Source organism: Saccopteryx bilineata, chromosome 10, assembly GCF_036850765.1.
Source record: "Saccopteryx bilineata isolate mSacBil1 chromosome 10, mSacBil1_pri_phased_curated, whole genome shotgun sequence".
In the NCBI taxonomy this organism is placed as follows: Eukaryota; Metazoa; Chordata; class Mammalia; order Chiroptera; family Emballonuridae; genus Saccopteryx; species Saccopteryx bilineata.
In genome coordinates this window covers 45,146,614-45,170,913 of record NC_089499.1, presented here as the reverse complement: position 1 = coordinate 45,170,913, position 24,300 = coordinate 45,146,614, and the positions used below count along the sequence as shown (strand labels likewise).

Below are 24,300 nucleotides of genomic sequence, written 5' to 3'. Positions count from 1 at the left end.
TGCACTAAAATACGGGAACGCCCACCTGCAAGAGTCAGTGCAGGGCCTGGGGAAGCAGAAGCTATCGTGTTGACTTTTTTTTTTCTTTATTTATTTACAGAGACAGAGAGAGAGTCAGAGAGAGGGATAGACGGGGACAGAGACAGGAACGGAGAGATGAGAAGCATCAATCATTAGTTTTTCGTTGCACATTGCAACGCCTTAGTTGTTCATTGATTGCTTTCTCATATGTGCCTTGACCGTGGGTCTTCAGCAGACTGAGTAACCCCCTGCTCAAGCCAGTGACCTTGGGTTGAAGCTGGTGAGCTTTTGCTCAAACTAGATGAGCCCGCGCTCAAGCTGGCTACCTTGGGGTTTCAAACCTGAGTCCTCTGCATCCCAGTCAGATGCTCAATCCACTGCGCCACTGCCTGGTCAGGCCGTGTTGACCTTTTTAAGAAGAGTAGAATGTAGGATTCTTCAGAGTCAAACATAGGCTGAAAACTCAGCTCTAAACTACTAACCCAGGCAGGAGTGGAATATATTCCTGAACACTGGACGTGTATAGCTCTAGGGAATGATGGGACCCTGCACGGCATACTACAGATCCTCAAAGCAAGTCTGTTGAATGAATAAATGAAACTGACCACAGTCCATAAAAAACAGCCTCATTAGATGCAAGAATCCTGAGCCCTTTCCAGACTGCTTCAACCTTCCTTGTACTGAGGATTGCTCACTTGTGCAATTCCTCACTAATATGAGAGGTATGATGATTTTAAATAAGAATTCCTAAATCAGTAAAAAAAAGTAAAGTCTCACAAAGAATGGACAGGCTTCTTGTAATTTATTTGAGTTATTTCCAAGCGACAGTTACAAAAGTTTAAAATTTTTATAATACTCTTGATAAGAAAATAAAATTTAAATAAAAATACATTCTCAACAATACAACATGGTTACACAAATTCACTACATTAAGTTTTGATAACTTAATTTTAAAACTGGACACTGTAAAAACCAATATTTACTAGCAACATATTAATTTCCAAGTTATAAAAATGGAAGCAAATAATATCAATCAAGGCTGGTAATTTAACTCTTGAGCGAGTCCTGCATTTCCCACACTGTGAGGACCCCTAATAAGCTTGGCTGCATTCTGTCTCTACAGATGTACCGTTAGGAAAATTAAAGGTGCTTTTACTTTTTAAAAAATGTTTTCTAAAACCCAGATTGAGTGAGCCTTTCTGATAAATGAATGAAATTAGGCTTCAGAAACCAAAACCGAAACCACAGCATTCGTCACTTTTTTGTATAATAAGGAAAGCCTAGTTTGATACTTAACCATTACCCGTGTTACTACGAACGTATTTCTTTGGCAAAGAAAATCAGTGAATTTGATAAATTATGTTCCTGGGAGTAAAAAACTTTTTATTGCCCATCATCTTATTAAGTGAATTCAAATACAAAGCTGAACAAAAAACAAAACAAATAATAACAAAACAAGCAACAGACTGCCACAATTTCAACTGATGGAAATGGCTATGCTAAGAGCCAGCACTGGCATTTATGGCAAGGGCCTCTCTGTATCATTCTTTTCTTTCCTTCTTGGGGTTCACAGGTTTTTAGGGTGAGGTGAGCTGCCATGCATTGTGGAAAAGGCAGAGAAAGCAGATCTGGTAGTAAAAAGTCAAAGTACTCATAAGTAACAGTAGAGGATGAGACCTGTAGACCTAAGTACTTTGGTAATCTAGGGTCCTACGGACATGATCTCTTATATCAGAAGACTCTCCAGAAAAATTAATTTCACATTACTTCTTTTTAGGTGGTGCTTCATTCCAGTTAAATTGGCTGTTTAAAAGTGAAGAAACTCCTTCAAATTCAGAATTATGTATACACACAGCTTTGGTCCCTTTGGTAATGCCAAGATCTTTAAAAAAAGTCATAATTGGGAATTTGACAGTATAGATATTAGAAGAATATTTCTTTTGCCTTGAAAAAAAGAGCAGAGGACTAAACCACCACTTAAGAGTAATGAGTGGCACCTGGCAATGCTCACTTGTCCTCTTCAGGTAGACATTTCAGAGATTCTTAAAAGGAAATTTCGATCTGAATGAAATCCAACAATGAAAATTGTTAAATGGTTAAATTTTTTCATATTTATAAATCAATGTACTTAGAGAATCTACAAGCTCATAAAATTTAAAGAACTTTTTCAAACTTGTCTTTAAAATGGATCAGGAATAACCTACCATACTAATGCACACTAGAAATGTTTCTTAATAAAATCAATTGAGTTTTACAAATCATTTAGAGAAATACATTGCTCAGGTATAACTATTCACGGAACAACTTTGATTGTATGTCAATGGTCTTTAAAAATGCCTACCTAGTAACAATTTAATTTAAAAACAATTTACCAATAACGTAATTGGCAAAGTATATCTTAAAATATAGCTTATGCTCAGGGAAACAAACAAACAAAAAAAACCCCACTACTAGCTAGACTTACAGTAATAAGTCACAGTTTTAAACAGAAACCTGTAAATACTCCAAGGTCAAAGTACCACATTTAGAAAAGGTTTGAATTTAAAAATACAAAATAAGAGTACCATGGGTTTTAATACTGATGAAGCAAAAAGTGTGTCCCTCTTAACTTCAAGATGGCAACTTGTTTTGACCACTTATTTATAGTTTTAAGGATAAAAGTAAATTATCAGGGGAATACAGGATTCAGTTGCTTGCCCAAATTCCATTTGGCTAGCAGGCTATAAGGAAACAGCAATGAAATATAAACATTTTCAGGAAAGCACTATTTCTAGACTTACACATTGATCATTGAACTGATCATAAAGATTAGATACCACAGAGTATCTAAAGGATAATCTGGGCCTGGGAGCCCAGATCATTAAAGTGCATCGAGTGACTGTTGTTGAGTTAGCTCTCACCTCGCTGACAGTCACACTAGGAGGAGGGCGTCCTTATGGTGGCCCTTATAACAACATGGAATAACAGGTGAAGTTAGTGATTCTTCCACCACCTTCTTTCACTGTTTATTTTCTCTTCTTTTTCAGAAGAAATGTCCTTAGAAGTCATGCTAACCTGAACATTCAAATCAAGAAAATGAGTACCTGATATTTAAAATAATGAAAAACATTTAGTGGTCTCATTTTATTTCATTTTCCACCACTCATCCCAAGTGTAAACAAGATGCACACAGAGCAGATTCCCGCCTGCTCCTGTCTGAGTTCTAGCTCTGCCTTTACTCTGGCTAAGACTCTGTCCACTTGCAGGGATGTTCTGGTGTTTTCTGAGGTTGCTGTCACTGCCCTTGATGTAATGTCATGGCTAACGGACCAAAGAAAAATCTTTTATTATTTTTCTGTTTTGAAGACAAAGGTCTAGATGAATGAAACGGAAACTGAGTTGTCATGGATTGGGATTTTCTAGAGGAACCCCACCCGTGGAGAGCAGAGAGCAGGCACTAACGGCAGTGAGAAGTCCACGGAACACGGAGTGTTACAACGGGAGAGGGTTCTGGCTACGAAGGAGTTCTCCTTTTGTTACAAAACTTCTTTAGGAAAATTCTCTCTATTAAAAAGAAGTTGCAGAAACATGGCTTTTGACACATAGATATGAAGGAAATCTTGGTTTCAAAATTTCTAGTAATACAATACATCAATACAAAGATTCCCAAACAGTTAATTTCAATTATTAAATATTAAATACAATGTGAATGCCAGCGACACTGAAGCCAATGTTCATTCTTAAATACTCTGAACAAAATATATGATGAATTGAAAAACTCCAACAAAAATAATATTTTCCAGTTCTTCAGAATCAACAGGTCAAATTCTAAGATGTTTTTCCAACAATTGGATTTTCCCTAAAATAAATAAATAAAAATCATTTTTCAAAAGTTAAAAAATATAGCATTTTAAAAAGTGACAAATATCGCATAATATCTATCCATTAAGTACTTATAATTTTCCCTTGATAATCACTGATGCCAAGTCTTATTTCATTAATTCAACAAATTTTGACCGACCACTTATTAAATATCAGACACTATTTCAGAAGCTATGGATTCAACAGTGAATAAAATTGCCCTCTTGGAGCTTACATTCTGGTATAGGGGAAATAAAACGAACAAGTAAAATATTTTATACAAGAGAGACTGGTATTTTTCAACAGAGAAAACTAAAGCTGGGAAGGGGTACTGTGTGTGTGCACAAGAAGGACCTACTATCTAAGGATGGTTAAACACCGGTTAGGACCTCATAGGGAAACTTCCCCAGACTCCACAACTGCATGACTACTGCTGGAAGAGAACCGATTATACTATGTGGAAAAGACAGGATTAGGATGTTTACAATAACCCTCCTGATGTACTGAGCCTTCTATCCAGGGAGAACATAAACCTTTATACCTGTCAAACGATCTTTATTACTCATAAATCACAAATATATTTATTTATTTTTTTATTATTATTATTTTCTATTTTTCAGAAGTGAGAAGTGGGGAGGCAGAGAGAGAGACTCCCACATGCACAGGACTAGAATCCACCCAGCATTCCCACTAGGGGGCGATGCTCTGCCCATCTGGGGCATCGCTCCATTGTGGCCAGAGCCACTCTAGCGCCTGAGGCGGAGGCCACAGAGCCATCCTCAGCACCCAGGCCACCTTGATCCATTAGAGCCTTCGCTGTGGGAGGAGAAGAGAGAGATAGAGAGGAGAGGGGGAAGGGTGGAGAAGCAGATAGGTGCCTCTCCTGTGTGCCCTGGCTGGGAATTGAACCTGGGACTTCCACACACCAGGCCGATGCTCTACCACTGAGCCAGCTGGCCAGGGCCACAAATATAATTATTTATCCACACAAAAAAAATACTTAAAATGATAGGGCCAGGATTCAAATTCCCCACACTAATTAGCTGTGTGACCTTGAGCAAGGCACTTACTTACCTTGCCTGAGCCGCAGTTCCTCTAGCTGTAAATGGGAATATAACAGTGTTGGGCTGATGTGAGGATCACTGAGAGTGTACACAGTGGCAAACACTTATTTGCTAGTTTAAGAACTGTCCCCTTCCTATTTACTTCTTTGTACACAGAAATCAGATTCTAGTGCTAGTCCTGGGCAGTCCTACAGTCTAGGGGAAGCTGGGTTAACTTTAGATAAGGTTCTTCTCTTGGTGAGGAGAAAACAACTCTTTCTGTCTCTGTACACTATTATATAAAAAATGTGAGGCTTTAAGCCATTTTAGCCCCTCTGAGCCCATGAAGGGATAAGCCTGATGAAAACAGAAATCAAACCCTGGCTGGTTGGCTCAGTGGTAGAGCGTCGGCCTGGCGTGCAGGAGTCCTGGGTTCGATTACCAGCCAGGGCACACAGGAGAGGCACCCATCTGCTTCTCCACCCCTCCCCCTCTCCTTTATCTCTCTCTCTTTCCCTCCCACAGCCAAGGCTCCATTGGAGCAAGGATGGCCCGGATGCTGAGGATGGCTCTATGGCCTCTGCCTCAGGCGCTAGAATGGCTCTGGTTGCAACAGAGCACCACCCCAGACGGGCAGAGCATCGCCCCCTGGTGGGCATGCCGGGTGGATCCCGGTCGGGCGCATGCGGGAGTCTGTCTGACTGGCTCCCCGTTTCCAACTTCAGAAAAAATTTAAAAAAAGAAAACAGAAATCATCCTGTTGAGGATGGCTGAGTGGCTGGATGGACCCTGATGACAGTGTTGAGCTGGTGAACTCACCAAGTGTAGAAGGAAAAATGAGTTCCTAGTAAACGTTAACTGTATTTTTATCCACTGTAGTATCCACCACCTACATCTGAGACGAATCAGAAAATCTATAAAATACTCTGCACTTTGACATCAGATTTTTTTTTTAAATTTTAGTAGTCAGTATGTATAAGGTACTGTGGGAGATACTAAAAAGGAAGAGGATCAGTAAAAACAAAACAAAACAAAACAAAAAATAACAGGCTACTGAGTGTTCAATTCAATGAATAACACTGGGATATAACATGAAAAGGAGAAGTTCAGCACCAACACAAGGAAATGACACAGGAACTGAAGAGACAAAGAGCACATACGAGTGGCTAGGGAAACTCTTACACAAGAGAAAAATGAAGGCCAGCAGGTGGCCTGCATGTCAGGAGTGAGTATATAGTATAGGCCATCCCAAATTATGTCTAAAAAAATGCTTAAAGAATCTTAAAAATACTTACTTGCTCCCATATTTTGCACTACTTGATCTTTTCTTCCTATACCTCTCATGTGGTTCATCTAGCTTCTCTATGATGCTTTTTATTTGCTGAATTGTCTTAAAGGTTGTAACAGAATCCTCGATTACAAAGTTAGAATAATCATCAGGCTCTTTCTGTGGTCCCTGATACACTGCTATTGTTCCACAGGCCTCTAGAAGGACAACAAAATCTTGGCTCAGACAACAGTATTCCATAAAATATAATTAGTAGTTGAAATAAGAACTTTTCAAGTGTCTCAAGTTGGGGAGATTTCCCCTGAAAAATGCACAGATAATCAAAAATGCATTTATTTTATTAATTATGATCATCAACATTTATGCAGAATAGTATTTTTACTTCATGAATATTTATGAAAAATGCTGTCCCCTCACCCCCATTGACAGTTTGTCATATAAGTAACATTTTGGTAAATCTATGAGTATTTTCAACTCTAAGATAATGCCAAAGGAATACTTCACTTCAGGACCTGGTAATTAAAGATCATGGTTACATAAAAATATTTTAATTGTACATTTACCTTCCATTTTTTGTAGCTTAAGTAAACTGTGGGTAAAAAGGGAATAAATTCTTTCTGTTTCTCTGTCTTCATCAATATCTATTTGGATGTCTGCAGGGACACCTCTATGGTAAAATAAAATTAAAGACATTGAAAACATTTCACTTTGTTGACATGCCAAAGACTTTTTGATGAGTTGAGACTAAAAAACAAAACCACAGAATTTTGCAGAAGGAACCTCAGAAATCTAGTCTCATTTGATAATTAAACAGGACCAACAGAAGTTTGGTTATTATGTGACTCTAGTCAAAAGGAGGGGAATTTAAAAGTAAAGTCATTTTCCTATACTTCATCACCATAGCAACACATTACTTAAGTTGATCAGGCGACATTAGCTGTTCTATACAATGAAAATACAATTGAAATATCTTGATATGTTGTTTACATTTGGACATCTATTTAAAAACATTGTCCTTTTTTCTGACTTGTGTCAGCCACTACTTGAGCACATTTTCATCACCCCAAAAAGAAACTCTGTATCTGTTAGTGCTCTACATTCTTCCCTCCCTACTGCCCCTCACAACTGCTAATCTACTTTCTGTGTCTATGAAATCACCTATTTTGAACACTACCTAAATCTTATCATATAGTATGTGTTTTTTGTGCCTGGCTTCTTTCACTTAGCATGTTTTCAAGGTTCACTTGTGTTGTAGCATGTATTAGTACTTCATTCCATTTTATGGCCAAATAATATTCTTTTGTATAGATGGACCACATCTGAAACGTTGCTTTTTTAGTCAGAAAGAAACTTACGCAGTACATGGCTTGCAGCCCAGAGCGTTCTCACTGGTTTCCTGACAGCAGAGCCAGCTGCCGTTCAGATATGCAGAGGGATGGTAAGAACTGAGCCTGTTCTGATTGCATCGGCTCACCCTGCAGAGGATGTCTATCCATTCATTAGCCTCTACACAATTATTTGCCTGGACATACAGCGGTTTCTCCGAATGTATTACTTGGAACATCTTTAAGGCAATTAAGATAAAAATTTAGTGACAAACCAACAAATAGTATAAAACAGAAAAAGGTACATAACAGAAAAATAGTTTTCTTAGCTAGAAAACTGCTGCTCAGGTATCTTATGAACTGTTACTTTTCAAGCAAGTTAGTCCTAAGGACAATGTGAGCCACATGATACTAAACAGTACCTCATTATATTTATATAATTTTTAGAAGCCACACATGCCCAAAGGAACAGACTATCATATAAATAGGAATAAAGGGAGGGAATTTCAGATAGAGGAAAAAGTATAAGTAAAGGCAAAGCAGTGGGAAAATACAGCAAAACAAGCAAATCATCTTGGCTGGCTTGAGTATTGTATGTGCCGAGTGGTAGCAAAAGACAGGAGTGCACAGGTTGGTGAGACTGTATTACTGCAAGACCTGAATGTCAAGCTGAGAAGTTAATAGGGTTATATTGAGAAAAGTACCTTCAACCTAATAGGCTAGGCAGAAATACAAGACATCAATAATATTGGACAATTTTAAGACAATGTTTTAACCAGCAATTACAAAATATTAATGATTAATGGAAAATACTAAAATGACCAACCTCCTGAAAGTTTTCCTGATAATTATATGCAGTTTAAATTTTTTAATTATTTCTGTAACTTACATTTTTCTTGTTGAAAGAACTATCTTCCAGTTTTTCCACAGCAAGAATGTTTTTCACTGGAATTGTATAAATTGCATCTTTGCCTAAGAATAAAAGAAGTACAACAGAATTAAAATAACTTCCTCAGAATTATAAAGAGGCTACTTCTGTAAGGTTTAAGTTCATCTTCTTGATGGTAGAATTTCTAAACTGCACATATATAAATATTCTATGTTTTATGGAGCAGATAAATTATTATTGTTTTCTATAAAGTGACTTGTTTCAATATAAAATTAAAACTTTTTCAAGGAAAAATGTGAAAATAAATTTGATTTCTATGTAGAAAAGAAAAAATGTAATATTTTTATAGATCTACCATTATTTTTATTTTGCTGTGACACCATATTAAAAAAACATTCTTCAGCCGATTAGAGCAAATTCTCATAAATATTTAACATTCATTATTATTTTGTAAAATGATAGAATATTTTGTAATATGATGTGGGAACTGAAAATATATGTATATACTTAGCAACAAAGGTTTACTTAAAAAACTTCCTGAGACATTTTCATTCATGGAGTTATTATGTGAGCAGTAAATTTATACCTAAGGGGAATTTTTATAATTTTCTAGTCTTATATTTAAGAGGTTAACTCACAAAATAATGATTTTTAATTGAAAAAATTATTCATTAGTATTATATGTTGGCTGGTCAGCTGACTAGAGCTACCAAATTTACTCTAAGAGATATAGGTAACAAAGTAAGAATTTTATTTGGTAGAGTGACTCTAACCTAATGAGAAGGAATGTGGAAGTCTGAGTTTGCTAAAGGAGCGCCATACCAACATGGCAGAAAGGGTCTGATACACTGCAACTTACAACTGACCTGGGAATAGGCTCAATCTCATATAGTCACAGAAACTGGAAACAAATAGAATTATGACTCTTTCTGGTCATTTTGTAATGTTGTTCTTAGAAAGTCAAAGCTTTGCTTTCTTTTCCCCCAAACTTTGTTTTAATGGCATGTGGATTAAAGTGCTGGAGGTTAAGACCTTTACATTTTATATTAGTCTATGGACTAATGCGTAGCTTTTGGACAAGAGAGACTATTTGCTAAGACTGGCTCCTATTATAAAATCTAAACTTTGTGTAATTCAAGTAGATGTAATATACAACTTAAAAAAACATAAAGTCATTAAATCAATTATCATATTGAATGTCTACTCTATACCAGACACTGTACCTCACTTGGGATAGAGCAGTAAACAGAGCATCTAAGGCCCTTTCCCTAGTAAAGCTTATATTAGGTCTGGAAAGACTGACAAGACAAATATTAGGTAAAGATGGATGCAATAATGAAAACAACCTGAGATGATGTGACAGAACGTAACTGAAAAGTTACTTCAAGTCGGGTGACTAGGGAAAACTTTTTTGAGGAAATGGCATTTAACTTTAACAAAATACAAATTGTAAATGCATGGGAAAATAAGAAAAGACTACCAGTAGTCTCCTGGAAGAAGACAAGGTCAAATTAATGGTGTGTGGGGGGTGGCAAGTGGGGAGGGAGTAAACTGAAGAAAGCCCCAGGCAGAGCTAGATATAGAAACAGCTGCAAAAGTGGGACTGGTGAGAATGGAGCTTTAAGCTGGAGTCAAAATGGACACACTTGGACATACATCAGGATGATTAGTTGGTGAGATGCATCTGGCACAACTGGGCTGGTTAGGTCCTCATCCCCCCACCTCACTCCCTAGTGTGTGCTAAGCATCAGTCAACAGAAGCGTGTATCCCAGGCTAAAGCAGCAAGGATGTGTGCCAGGCTGTAGAGCAGTGCCCAGTCACAGGTAGCGGCTGGCCCTCAGAAGGAAGGAGAGCACCCACACCAGAAGATAAGCACTGGCACCCCGCCCCTCCCTCATAGTCACTGGGAGTAGCAACTGAACACTCAAGTGGGTGATTGAACTACAAAACTCAAATATGAGCAAATTACAAAAAAAAAAAAATCACCAAAGAGATGAGGAAATCACCAAACTCTAGACAAGAGACACATGTAGTACAACTCAGACAATAACATCTGAGGAAACTGGGCATAACAAATAAGGGGGCAGAAATAATAAGTCTTTGGGTACCAATCTACAGGGCATCACAGAGATTACAGAGAATTTAGAACTGCAGGGAATTTCTATTTTCAGATTTGTTGGATATACAAAGCATGCACATACCCTAGAACGGCTGTGTTTGTTCCTCTTTGGATACATTATAATAGGGCATACAGAGAAAGCACATTGCTCCCAGGCACATAAACTGTCATGTCAATAGAGTTAACTTCATATTGTATTATATTATATTGTATATAGTATTTAACTGAAATGAACTGCAAAGTAAATTAGTAAAATGAGAAGATTTTACTAAGGACTGTCCAAATATACTTATAAAAAAAGACAAAGAAACTATAAGTAAAAAAGAGCTGATGTGGATGGATTTAGAGGTTTCAATATATGTCTAATAATTCTAGAAACAGAATAGAGAAAACAGAAATAGGAGACAGTTACCAATAAAAATGTTCCAGAGATAAAGGCGGAAACCTTTAGATTGAAAGGATCGATCAAGTGCTGAGCAAACAGAAGAAACAAGACAATACTTATACACTTGGCTGTAAAATATCAGAACTCAAAGGCTAAAGGAAGTCTTAACAGTTTCTAGAAAGAATCAAGATTGAGAATCAGAAGACTGACATCAAAATTCTCACCAGCAACAATGGAAACTAGCAAACCATGGAGTAATATCTTGAAAGTTCTGAGGGAATATAATTTTAAATTCAGTCTAATTATTATGCAAGAACTCAGAAAATTTATCAGCCATAAAGCCTACCTGAAATTATTCCTTGAGAAAGTATTCTTGCAAAATAAATAACGAGTTCAGGAAAGAGAAGAAATAGTGATGGGCAGGATGAGGTGGGAGGAGAGGGTCCTTCCTCTTTCTCTTACTCTTGATATCTGATCCTCTTGCAAATCTTGCGAGTACTATCTTCAAAACAGATGCAGAATGTGTTCCATTTTTACTATCTCCATTGTTACCACCTGGTCCAAGCCATTATCCTCTATTCCCTGGGTTACTGCAATGGCCATTTAACTGGTCTCCTTGTCCCTGTGTTCTATTCTTCTCACAGCACTACACATGGCGTGATTAATCCTATTACAATGATGTTATTTCTCTGCTGAAAACTCTCCAATACCTTTCCAATGGTCCACAAAGCCATATAATGTCTAACATCTCCATGACATTTCAATAATTACCCCCTTACTATTTTTTTTCCTAGCCACAAGAACTTTCTCTTGTTTCGTAATACTCCAGGCATGCTTCTGTTGCAGGGCCTTTATACTGACTGCTGTTAGGTTATGTCGGCATTATTACTATCCCAAATATCCACGTGGCACATCCTCTCCTCATCTTTACATTTTTGCTCAAATATCACTTCCTTAATGAAGCCATCACTGATTAGAAATTTTAATATCGCAATTCTTCTCAATGAGCCCATCATTCTCTATTCTTCCAGGCTTTATTTTTGTCTATCACATTTATAGCCATCCAATATACTACATACTATTTCTTTTTGCATATTGTCTATTATTACAAAATGTAAGGTCTACAAGGGCAGGAATTTTGGTATGTTTTGTTCACTACTGCTTTCTGCAAAGCCTAGAACAATATCTGGCACATAGCAAGCACTCAATAAAATATTTGGTGAATGAATGCATAATTGAATTAATTACATTCTCTAGTTATCAAAGAAAAAAATACGACAGAGTGGTGTATGTATGAAATATGAGCAGCTGAAAAATCAATCAAAATATCCTGAGATTTCTGTTTAAAACGTCACAAATTTCTTTTATATTGCCCACAATATATGAGCTAGAACATTTGCTATCACATGGAAGTTGTGTAGGCTGTATGTATGTGTTTGTGTATGTCATATCTAATCAAGTTTGGAGAATGTAGGATGAAATTTCAGAGATGCTTATGTTAATAATCTATTATTAGCATGCTTAGTGAACAGTTTAGAAGCCTAGAGCTGTGGTTCTTAAAATAATTCAGATAATAACATATTTAGAAGACATGGACTTCTTTGGAGAACATCATTTATTAAAAACATTTACTAATGTCTTAATAAAAGTAGTAAAAACACGGTCTCTACCATTGAGGATTGTAAAGACTAGGGGAAGAGAGAGAGAAGAATAAGAACTACACTGTGATAGAAGTTATCACTAAGATGATAAAGAAACCTAGTAAGGGAACAGGTCAACTAAGGCAGCCAGAGGCTTATAAATGACTTCTGAAAAGAGCTAACATTTGACTTGAGGCTTAAAGGACAACAAATTACACCGGTGAAGAGAAGAAGGGGATTTCTAGGTAGAACATATGCAAAAGCATGAGTGTGAAAGAGTACAAGTTGAAGAAACCGCAAGTGTATTCTGGTGAAGCAACACATGGAGAATACAAAAGATGAGGCTAAATGAGACAGAAGATGCGGGAACATCAATACTCATTTAGTTCCAACATACAACCAGGAGAACTTCAACTTGTAGAAGATGACTGCATTACAACACAGCAATATAAAACCATAATCACAAGCATACAGGCCCATAAAAAACTGTCAATGCAATGTAACCATGACTGGTAACCAACTGAGCAGTGGTCAGCAAACTCATTAGTCAGCATAGCCAAATATCAACAGTACAATGATTGAAATTTCTTTTGAGAGCCAAATTTTTTAAACTTAAACTATATAGGTAGGTACATTGTTATTAACTTAATTAGGGTACTCCTAAGCTGGCCTTTGCAACTGCACGTGATATTTTGTGGAAGAGCCACACTCAAGGGGCCAAAGAGCTGCATGTGGCTAGTGAGCCGCGGTTTGCCGACCACTGCCCTACAGTATTCATTTGCCACTTGTTAATTTAGTTGTATTGAAGATTTGTTGCTTACTATTGTGTTAGTAATTACCTGAGCAGGCATCAAAATGTAATAACTTATTTGAGAAAAACGTTTAAAATTGAGAAAATTATATAAATTCCTTTTCCAGTAATTTGGAAAAATACTAGTGTCAAGTAAGAGGACAGAGTGAAGACTCAAGGATTCAGAGCTGTTACAGAAACCTTGGGAGGCACTCTTTGTGACACCAAAGTCATACAGGAAGTGTAGCAAGAAACTTAACTAGTAGCTTTGGCTATCCAGAAAAGCAGGAATAAACAAAACATTTGCTTAACAATCGGAGACTCCAAAGTCCATGCATCCTATTCACAGAGGAAATTCCTAAAGCCTTTAATTGAAGAGTTTTAATCTTATGCATAATTTTAACAAACACAGAAACTGTATCTTCACTCCCAGTATATTAGCAGTAAAAAATGGAGGTGAGTGATAGAGGTGGAAGTGAGATGCTACATTATGGTTTACTGACAGCACAAGAAATCAGGGTGACAGCCTAAATATAAAGAGGATGGAGAAAACTGTGAAAGCAAACACAGGAATGCAAAAGGAACAGCCCAAGGCATTTAGCTGCGGAGTAAACAGCTGCAGCTACCCCTATGCAGCCCTGAAAACATCACTATAGGAGAGCACTACCTAATAATTAATATTATCAACCACAGATCCAAGTCATCTAGAAAATGTTAACTACATTCAACGAACTCTTTTTTTAGAAGGTGGGGAAGCATGTAATACATTTTGGAAAAACCCATCAAAAAGAATTAAAGCAACAGTGTGGATGCTTAAAATTGTAGGCCTTGGTAAACAATCATGCAGCTTCATATAATAGAGCTAGCTCACTCCTCCGATGCCATGATGTCATTCCAACATATTAAATTTCTTAAGGTCTATAAACAATGTAACTTCTAATGTGTCTATTTTATATCTAGAGCAGCCTAATCATTCTATAAAATTTTACCCCCATAAGATCACTGGATAGAACAGATGTTCTTGAAAACTAGAATGGACTTTGGGTCTATGAACTCCTGGGAATTCTTTTTTTTTTTTTGGTGACAGAGAGAGAAACAGACAGGGACAGAGAGATAGGAAGGGAGAGATGAGAAGCATCAACTCTTCGTTGCAGCATCTTAGTTGTTCATTGATTGCTTTCTTATATGTGCTTTGACAGGGCGGGGGGAGCTACAGCAGATTGAGTGACCCCTTGCTCAAGCCAGCAACCTTGGGCTCAAGCTGGTGAGCCTTGGTCAAACCAGATGAGCCCATGCTCAAGCTGGCGACCTCAGGGTTTCAAACCAGGGTCCTCTGTGTCCCAGTCAGATGCTCTATCCACTGCGCAACCACCTGGTCAGGCAGAACTCTTAGAAATTACATGCAAAATTTTGTGTCTAGTTTGTATGTACATTGCTTTTTTTCTGGAGGAAAGTGTCCAAAGCTATCATTTGATTCTTAAAGTCTAAAACAAAAGGACTTTAGAATATTGGCTTAGATTAGAAATACTTTAAATGAGAAAAAAAAAGCTAATTTATTAATGGAAAATGACTAACTCACCTTAAATTTTATTTCAATGTACTGTTTATGGAAATATAATTAGCACATGACAGCTAGTTTTAAAATGCTGCTATATATGTGAGAACATTTATATAGTATTTAACATAGAGTATAACTTTTAAACCCTTTGAAATATGCTTAGCATAAAAAATGCTGTCTGGAAGGGTAAATATGTAGCCTACTGATATTTACTCATCTGAATATTTATATGCCATAACAAATTATCTGGGTGCCTAAAAAAATGAATTTGGTATCTATGTCTTACTAATATATTCGGACACAGATAGTCCTTCTCACTATGCCAGTCAAAGAAATTATGAAACAAAACATTTTCCTTATCATTCTACTCTTCAAGAAGCACCCTACTTAGCACTCACTCTACATTCTCTTTAAAGTAACCTATGTCTGGCGTTTGTTTCATCATTTCAGAATTTATAGTAGAAGCTCTCTTACTTTGCCTAACAGATACGATGGATTGACTAAGACTCATCATTTCCTCTGTAAAACATACTGAATGATGTTCATGGGATGCTGAATGCTACAATCTATTAAGCTTGTATCCTTCTGTCCCATTAGTTAGGCATTTTTGCTTACCAATTTCATTGAATTTGTTCTCAAACCTATTTATGCCATTTTCCATGTTTTAATTATAATTTACTGAAATATATAGAAAGTGACACTGTCCCCAACTAAAGAGGTTTACCATGTATTTGAAAATCAGTCAAGTGCTTTGAAAAGCTTCAAAAAAGGAGACCTACACCCACACAAATAAGGTTGATTTAATGAGGGTGAGACAGCTGTAAAATTAAAAAAAAATTTTAAAAAAGGGTGACTATCCTGAAAATCTAAAAGGACTTTGTACTTGGATTACTTTTCAAGTATTCGAGTTCTAGCTTCATTATGGAAAAATCAACCTGAAAACTGATACCTTAGGGTTATATTACATGCAAAAGACAAAGCAGCAATACAACTTAAGATCCATATTCAAAGAAAAGATTTTTGGCTCTCTATAAAAAGATTGGTAAATAATTACATAAATATATATGTAAGGTATGTATGCATATTTTTGTTTGCTTTTAAATGATTCTTGCTTAAATGACTCTTCTGGTCAAGTGAACATCTTTGGATCCTGATCACTCTGAACAGGGATTCTGCTGTATGTGACCTATGATCCAAATACAAAAGTTCTTCTTGCTAATATATCAGAAGAAGCTAACGGTCTTCTGTCGATAATGCTTTTCTTCAAAGGAATAAACATAAAAGGCGGAAATGTTAAGCATTATTTCAGTCCACTGAGGGACAAACTTTGCCTCTCTGAAGCCCTCAAATCACACTGTAGAAAGAAGGCTTTCTTTACCAAAACAGATAGCCTATTTGTACTTTCTCAGAAAGCAAATAATTAAAATTTCCATCTTGGAGCTGGCTTGGCCAACAGTCTAGAATGAATCTGATAATTTTTAGGAATCACTATCTATGGTATGACTATGAGAATTTTCGGTTGACATTATCCAGCAAACTACCAAAATACTCTCATTTATTAGATATTGATTCCTACCAATTTGGCTCTAAGAGTTAAAGAAACTTCCAAGTTCTAAGAGGTCTTAATGTTATTTCTTATTGATTATAAAAGCAGGGATTATTATTATTATTATTAAGCAAGAGGAGGGGAGGCAGAGACAGACTCCTGCATGTGCCCTGACTAGGGTTCACCTGGCAAGCCCACTACAGGGTGAAAAAGCAGGGATTTTTAAAAACAGAGCATGTGTGAGAAAAATGTAATTTCCATGTTGTCACTCATCAAATATTTACTGCATTCTTAGTGTGTATGCATCACTGTGAGAAACTATAAATTATGGTAATACTAGTTAAAAGGGTCACTAGAGTCACAGTTAGCAGCAAAAAGAAATCTGCATTGAAAACCAGGAAAAGATCCCACAATAAAGCATAAACACAACTACCTGGCTGTTTGTGGTAGGTGAGCTCTCTGCTTGTTAAGCAGAACCACCGTTTCTTGAAATTCTTTTTTCCAATCCGAGTTCTTCCCTGAGCTCTTTTATACATCTCACTGCCAAAACAACAAATGTAAACATTTAGTTACAAATATTAAAAGTTAATCAAAACAAAAAAAACCATCCTTTCATTTTAAATGATATAAGAAAGGTGGTGTAAGATTACATAAGTAGATAAAAATGTTTTTGCCGTCCGTAACTTTTGCATTAATTTTGGCCATACTAAGGGAACAAAGCCTTTAATTAATTTAATAGCTGTAACTATGCTATTCATAATTAAAAAGGCCAAATGAGTGATTTCCCCCCTTAAGTTCCAATGACAATATTACTTTAAGACTGAACAGTACTGTGACTTTTTCAAAATAGTAACTGTCAATAGTCTAATACTCACAATCTCATTTTAGCTGCCAGACAACTCAAGGACTGTATGGACAAGGAGTCATACCCATCACACATAAAGTTTACGGGACAGTGAGAGCGATTTACCTGATTGATGTCACTGAGGCAGTTCTAGTACAGAACAGAAACCCTTATCTCCTCATTTCCAGACCTATGCTCTTTGTACCTACTTAACCTATACTAAAACATGACTTTAATGTCTAATTTCATTAAATTACCCTTCTTTCAGGTGCACAGGCTCACTTGTACCACTGGACTCTTTAGTTTCAGTAGATGATATTTCATCCAAGAACTAAATGGGGAAAAGGCAAATATTACACTTTGTGATAAGATACACTATACGAAGCATATACCTTTAAAACCTTTGAAAACTTAATTCTAAAACACTTCTGGCCCCAAAGTTTTTAGATACAGAATTATAAACCTATATTATAGGAAGGGATCACTAATCTATGGTTTGGAAGGCCAGATTCAACCTGCAGCCTGTTTTTGTAAGGCCCATGAGTTAAAAAAATTTTTTACATTTTGAACGAGTTGCAAAAACAGAAATGAAGAATATGGGCAGAGCCCTTATTTGGCCAGTAAAACCTAAAATATTTACTCACTAGCCCTCGACAGAAAAGAGTTTGCTGATTCTACTGTATGTAACTGACTTTAGCTTTGAGAGAGAATTTCACAGGAATGACCGAAGTATAACTGTATTCTCTGGAATAACCTGGAATCTCATCATAATTTATAAACTTCCAATGAAAACATGGGAATGTGGTGGCTCAAGAAAATTTAAAGTACTCTAGCAATGGCAAGCCACCCAGTGAAGAGCATTTAGCTTCATAAATACGCTACCTCGAACTGTCAAGAGCTTCCTGGCATGTGGCTGTCATGAGAAAGGTAAATTTAGTTCAAGGAACAATTCTTATTCTTACAGAGGAATCCCTATTTTGTCCCATAAATGAACTATATGTTTAGTCCTTACTTTTTCCTTTATACTTTTCTATGTTGTTCCATTTATGGCTTAAGAAACAAACAAATAAATTACATTCCAGTAAGAATTACACTGAGGCACCAGTGACTAATGTAAAGTAGAATTTTGTGAGCTCAGCCATTTCTCCTAAGACTGGCTTTGAATTACCCAGCAGAATCTACTCTTAGGGGCTTTCCAGTGGAAAGATTACTTCTAGTTTGCTGGAAGGAAATCTGGGCAGGCGAAAGAACAAGAGCAGAGTTCCGCTTGCATTACATATGTGATACAGAGCAAGTACCCACAGGAACTAAAGAATGTCCTGTCAAATCTTTAGTTCTCACTGCAAAGCTCCTGCTAATGAAGTGGAACAGACTTATCTGAGAATTTCATTCCTTAGTTTTGCCCGAGGCACTGATTTACTTATTTGACAAATACTTATTATTTATTTACAATATTTCTAAGGAACATGGGGTAAATACAGTTAGACAAAGTGAAAGAAAACACAATAATTAAGATGAACTATAGGCAGGGTGAATATAGGTCTTAATGTGCTCAGGACTGTTCTTGTCTACAACCCAACATAATCAATAGAACTCCTTTTTAATCTTGAAAGTATCCAGGTTTGGACACTAAATTATATGGTCATTCTATTTATAGACCTATCCTAGCTACCCTTCCTAAACTCCCTTAGAATAGTATAGGACTCAGTTATAACCTATTATCTTCTGGAGCAGCGGTCAATAATGTCACTAGTGGGAACAACATGAATGAGAAGTTGACCTTCATAGCACTATATACATCCAGACCTAGCTAGTGAATAATAAAGAAAGCTCTTATATTAAGGCAAAATATCCTATGCTAGTTCAGGAGTCTAGAACCAAACTGAGACAGGAGACATGCTATGGTGATAGTCTATGAGAATGTGAGTGGGTGACTCAGGGTGGAGCAGGAACAGACTAAACTCCTGGCACCCTTAAATACTTTCCCCTCTGACCTTATCAACTCTACACATTCTGATTATATCAGGGGGAAAAAAATCATATTCTACTATGGCTTAGGTCATAAAAAATGCAAAAACAACCTTAAAACAAAAGATAGTACATCGTAACCTTGCCAACAAAAGTGCCTACACTGTCCCACAACTGTTTCAACAATGTCCTATAAATAAAAAGGCATCTTTGTCTTCCCCTATTCTTTTGAAAGACTCTCCTCAAGCCTTCAATGGTTGCTTAAAACTTTTTGGTTGAACTTGTACTATTCTAGATAAAAGATTCTAACTGGCTTTAATTGTTTTAAATCACCATTTTCATTTACTAAGTCCCTGTAAGAATTTTAATAGTACAAAAAAATACCAACATATTTACACAAAATATATTCTTGGCAATCAATTGTGAATCATGTTGCAGAAACTGAATGAAATCTTTAAAGTTTGGCTTTGCTAATTTGAATTCATTAAGTTAAAACTGATAAGATGCAGTACTTTCTTCAAGCCAAGTTTAGATACACTTCAAAAACAACTTTTCTTTTTTTTTTTTTTTTTTTTGTATTTTTCCGAAGCTGGAAACGGGGATAGACAGTCAGACAGTCTCCCACATGCGCCCGACCGGGATCCACCTGGCACGCCCACCAGGGGCTACGCTCTGCCCACCAGGGGGCGATGCTCTGCCCCTCCGGGGCGTCGCTCTGCCGCGAGCGACCAGAGCCACTCTAGCGCCTGGGGCAGAGGCCAAGGAGCCATCCCCAGCGCCCGGGCCATCTTTGCTCCAATGGAGCCTTGGCTGCGGGAGGGGAAGAGAGAGACAGAGAGGAAGGAGGGGGTGGGGGTGGAGAAGCAAATGGGCGCTTCTCCTGTGTGCCCTGGCCGGGAATCGAACCCGGGTCCCCCGCACGCCAGGCCGATGCTCTACCACTGAGCCAACCGGCCAGGGCCAAAAACAGCTTTTCTTAACAAAATTTTAGGGTATTACAATAATGCTACATTTTGTTTAGAATGATTCAGAGCTAAAGACTCAAGAAATTATAGATCCTTACAAAACATTTTCAATTTTGAAATATACCAATTTTTATATATTATAAGCCTTTTGTCAGGATATTATATACTTTAGGGTTTTTTACATTTTAATTTTAGTATCTTTCCTTGAGTTACTACTACCATAAGCCTATATTATTTATTAAATGTTCAATAATTCATATGTTTTTTACTATGGCAATTAAGTGCCTACTATATCTCAGGCACATAGTAAGTTACTTCTAGACCAGAGGTTCTCAATCAGAGGCAATTTTTTTCCTTCAGGGGTCATTTGGCTGTGTAGAGAAATTTTTTATTGTAACATACCCAAACTAGGGGTATGTTACTGGTATCTAACTGGTGGAAGCCAGGGATGCGTCTAAACATCCTACAATGTACAAGGCAGCCCCTCACAATCTAGAATTACCTGACTAAATTGCCAATAGTGCTGCTGTTGAGAAGCCCTGACTCTAGATACTTGTGACTTGTATTATTAAGACACTGGCAATAGTAGCTGTTGCTAAAACTCAGGTATTTTCACAGCTAAAAAACCCCATAATGGCCTGACCTGTGGTGGCGCAGTGGATAAAGCGTCAACCTGGAATACTGAGGTCACCGGTTCAAGGCCCTGGGCTTGCCCGGTCAAGGCACATATGGGAGTTGATGCTTCCTGCTCCTCCCCCCTTTCTCTCTCTCTCTCACTCTCTCTCTCCTTTCTAAAAATTAATAAATAAAATCTAACATAAAATTAAAACGAGTGAATTAAAAAAATTAAAAAAAACCCAAAAAAACCCATAGTTTTGGACAGGAGTTGTTATAGTTGATGGATAGTTCTACAATTTTTTTTTTAAACTGGGGATTAATTCATAGGAATATTATAAAATGTTATTACCTCAAAGTTGTATAAGAAATGTTAATATTTCCAGAGTAAAACAATCATACCTTTTTAACTGCTATAATATATCCTTCTTCTTGAAACATTTTGAAAAATTCACACATGAATGTTTCCTTAAAACTTGACTAAGGAAAAAAACACACACAGGATTTATATATATTAAGTAGAGCACTAAGAATACAGTGGACTACATTTTTAATAAAGCTGAGGATTAAGACCTAAAAGGATTCAATCATATCTTTTAAGACAGTTGTAAGGCTGGCAGCTGAAGATTTCTTCAACAGCTCTTAGATGATTACAGTACAAACAGGAGGCACTAGCATCTGTTTATCACACCCTCTCCCCCTCGTAGATATGTTAAAATGAACCTGCCTTCTTTAACAGGTGACTAACACACAACATCTATGTAAAAGATAGGTTCTGTATCTATACATACTATGTATTTTTGGTTTTGCTTTGTAATTTTGGGAGGGAGGGAGTGTGGAAGAAGGGATCATAGGGGTAAAGCATTTAGAAGTATGACTACAAAGCAAGAGATGTAAAGACTTACCTTGCTTTTAGACAAACTCCCCCAGCTTCCCAAAGTCTGAATGGTTTTTGAGATGAGAGTTAATGTTCTAATTGTCTGTGGATCCTAGAGAATGTAAAAATAACACAAACTGTTAAATTTTCAAAAATAGAATTTGTATAAAAAGTAGAACAAAGTGAATGGGCTACACTGCTCTGAAAACAATGACTCAATAATGTTCACTCAAAGCAACATAGTTAAAATCTAGCTAAGGATGGGCACAACTAAAGAAGCCACATGAAATTGACAACTTCTCCTAAAGTAATTACATTATGGCTTGAAACTTTTAAAAACCATAATTTAATCAACATTATATATGTTGGTCTACACAGCATGGCAGCGTGAATTACCTAACATATTGTATTCACTTTTGAAATGTCAATGGCACTTTTTTCGACCTTATAACTTAAAAGGGTAGCTTCCATTTTAAAATTTCCAAATTTTCTGTACTCAACTCACCTATATGCACATTCAATAATTTATATGGTTTCTGCTATCAAGTCTTTCCACCATGGAAGCAAAGACCTAAATTCAACTTAGGAAAGAAGTAACCCAGTTCATATAGGATCTATTTGGGTCTATATCCAAGGTGTTTTTCAGCACTGTCTACCAGAAGGAAGTAAACATAAGTAAAACTGAATAAGCAGTATTCCTTAATAAGTCCTTATGCTTTCCCTTATTAAAAAAAATGAGGTATAATTTAAATACAGTGAAGTGAACAGGTTTTAAATATATATAGGCTGATGAGTTTTCACCCATCAATACATCTGTATAACCAATTCCCCTACCATTATATAGAACACCTTCGTTTTGGGGATTTTCAAGTAAATAGTATCTTCCATCAAAAAACACACTCAAATTTAGATACAGAAATGTTTTAGTTTAGTTTTTGGTTTATACTCCTTAGTATTTTAGTATCCCTACATTGAAGACAGGAAGTGAATATGAGGGGAAGATATGACTGGGAAGTAAGGCAATCTGGAAAAGAAGGACTATCTGGATATGATCATTATTAAATACGCATAAAGTAGTCACATACTTAAATTAAGCTTATTCAGAAATATTTTAACTAGAACATTCATGATTCCATTATATATATATATAAAAGGTCCCGATAAGTCTCTGCCTTGGAAGGACATAAAATTCTTAACAATGTGCTAATAAACTGAATTTGAACTGAATATCATCACCAAGACTTCCCTGTTCAAATCTGGTTTTAAAATCAGTATTGTAGGTCACTATTTTTCTGAACTAGGAAACGAGAACAAGATATATTTATATAGTTTCTGCATGTCAGAGGATGGTTTACATCAACATGGTTCTCATTGTCACTTAGCTGCTGGTAATGCCTTGCGAATATATAAATTGTTCGAAATCTCCCCCTTGCTACAATCTGCCATCATAATTTCTCATAAACCATAACTTAGACATCTGACACCTAGTACATAAACAGGCATTGGCATATGGTAGATGCTATGCAACATTTATTAAATTGAACTAAAATGTTGATGGTCTCACCTTAAAACAACATATCCTTTTTTCATAAGCTAGAACTCAACTTAAAGGAGAACCATATAAAATTACCATTACTTAAAATAAAGAAATGACCATTATTTGACTATTTTTGATCTACAAAAGACAAAACAAAACAAAAAATTTTCATATGCTTTACCATAATATTTCAAAGGAGGAATTCTTCTTTTTCCTAAGGTTTACCCCATTACTTTTTCTTTTAAACACATGCTTTCTGAATCCTTTAGGATACTGACCTAGTATTATTAAGTCCACTTCCCTTCTCTCTTCAATTTCTCCTTCTGTTGTTCTCTTCTCTATTTAAACCATATGTAGGTTTTCCCATCATGGAAAAGACTCATCATTTGATGGGATCCCTTTCTGAGCTACCATCTTTCTCTCCCAAACATTTATTGAGCATCTACTTATCCTAAGCACTGTGCCATGTGCTTGGGATACAGAAACTTGAAACAGATCTAGCCCTTGCTATTATGGTACTGCAGTCGATATGCAGAAACTATAAACAGATGATTATAAAACAGTATGAGAAATGCCATGACAGAGAGAGCCACAGGTTCTCTGAGAGAGGCACCTAACCCAGACTGAAGGGCTAGAGAAGTCTGTCTTGGCTGAATCTTAAAAGGAGCTCTCTAGTGAGAGAATGCGGGGGTATGGTGAGAAGAATCCCTTCTTTTTCCTTACCATGAAATTTCTGGAAAGAACAGCCTATTGTGCCAATGTTAATATAACCCAACTTTAAAATTAGTGTTTTTAAAAAAATTATTAATCTAGCTTGACCAATGGTGGCGCAGCAAATAAGAGTATCGACCTGGGATGCTGAGTACTAGGTTCAAAAGCCTGAGGTTGCTGACTTGAACATTAGGTCGCTGGCTTGAAGCCCAAGGTTGCTGGCTTGAGCAAGAAGCCACTGGCTCAGCTTAAGCCCCTTGGTCAAGGCACGTCGTATCATAAGCAATCAATGAACAACTAAAGTGATGCAACTACAAGTTGATGCTTCTCATCTCTTC

General features: G+C 36.7%; 1 protein-coding gene across 2 annotated transcripts in view; it reads right to left on the bottom strand.

Moving 5' to 3' along the window:
* Nucleotides 1-813: 813 nt before the first annotated feature.
* RASA2 (RAS p21 protein activator 2) overlaps nt 814-24,300 on the bottom strand; it is a 146,215-nt gene continuing 122,728 nt past the window's right edge. The window contains exons 16-24 of one of the 2 annotated variants that reach the window (XM_066244856.1): nt 21,743-21,826; nt 21,240-21,317; nt 17,547-17,620; nt 16,876-16,985; nt 8,407-8,489; nt 7,548-7,756; nt 6,756-6,859; nt 6,200-6,389; nt 814-3,859 (exon numbers count right to left, since the gene is read on the bottom strand). In XM_066244856.1, the coding sequence (XP_066100953.1) occupies nt 3,829-3,859; nt 6,200-6,389; nt 6,756-6,859; nt 7,548-7,756; nt 8,407-8,489; nt 16,876-16,985; nt 17,547-17,620; nt 21,240-21,317; nt 21,743-21,826 (963 nt within the window). In that variant the 3' untranslated portion in view covers nt 814-3,828. The remainder of the gene's footprint in view (nt 3,860-6,199; nt 6,390-6,755; nt 6,860-7,547; nt 7,757-8,406; nt 8,490-16,875; nt 16,986-17,546; nt 17,621-21,239; nt 21,318-21,742; nt 21,827-24,300) is intronic. The other variant, XM_066244857.1, reaches the window with a different exon arrangement.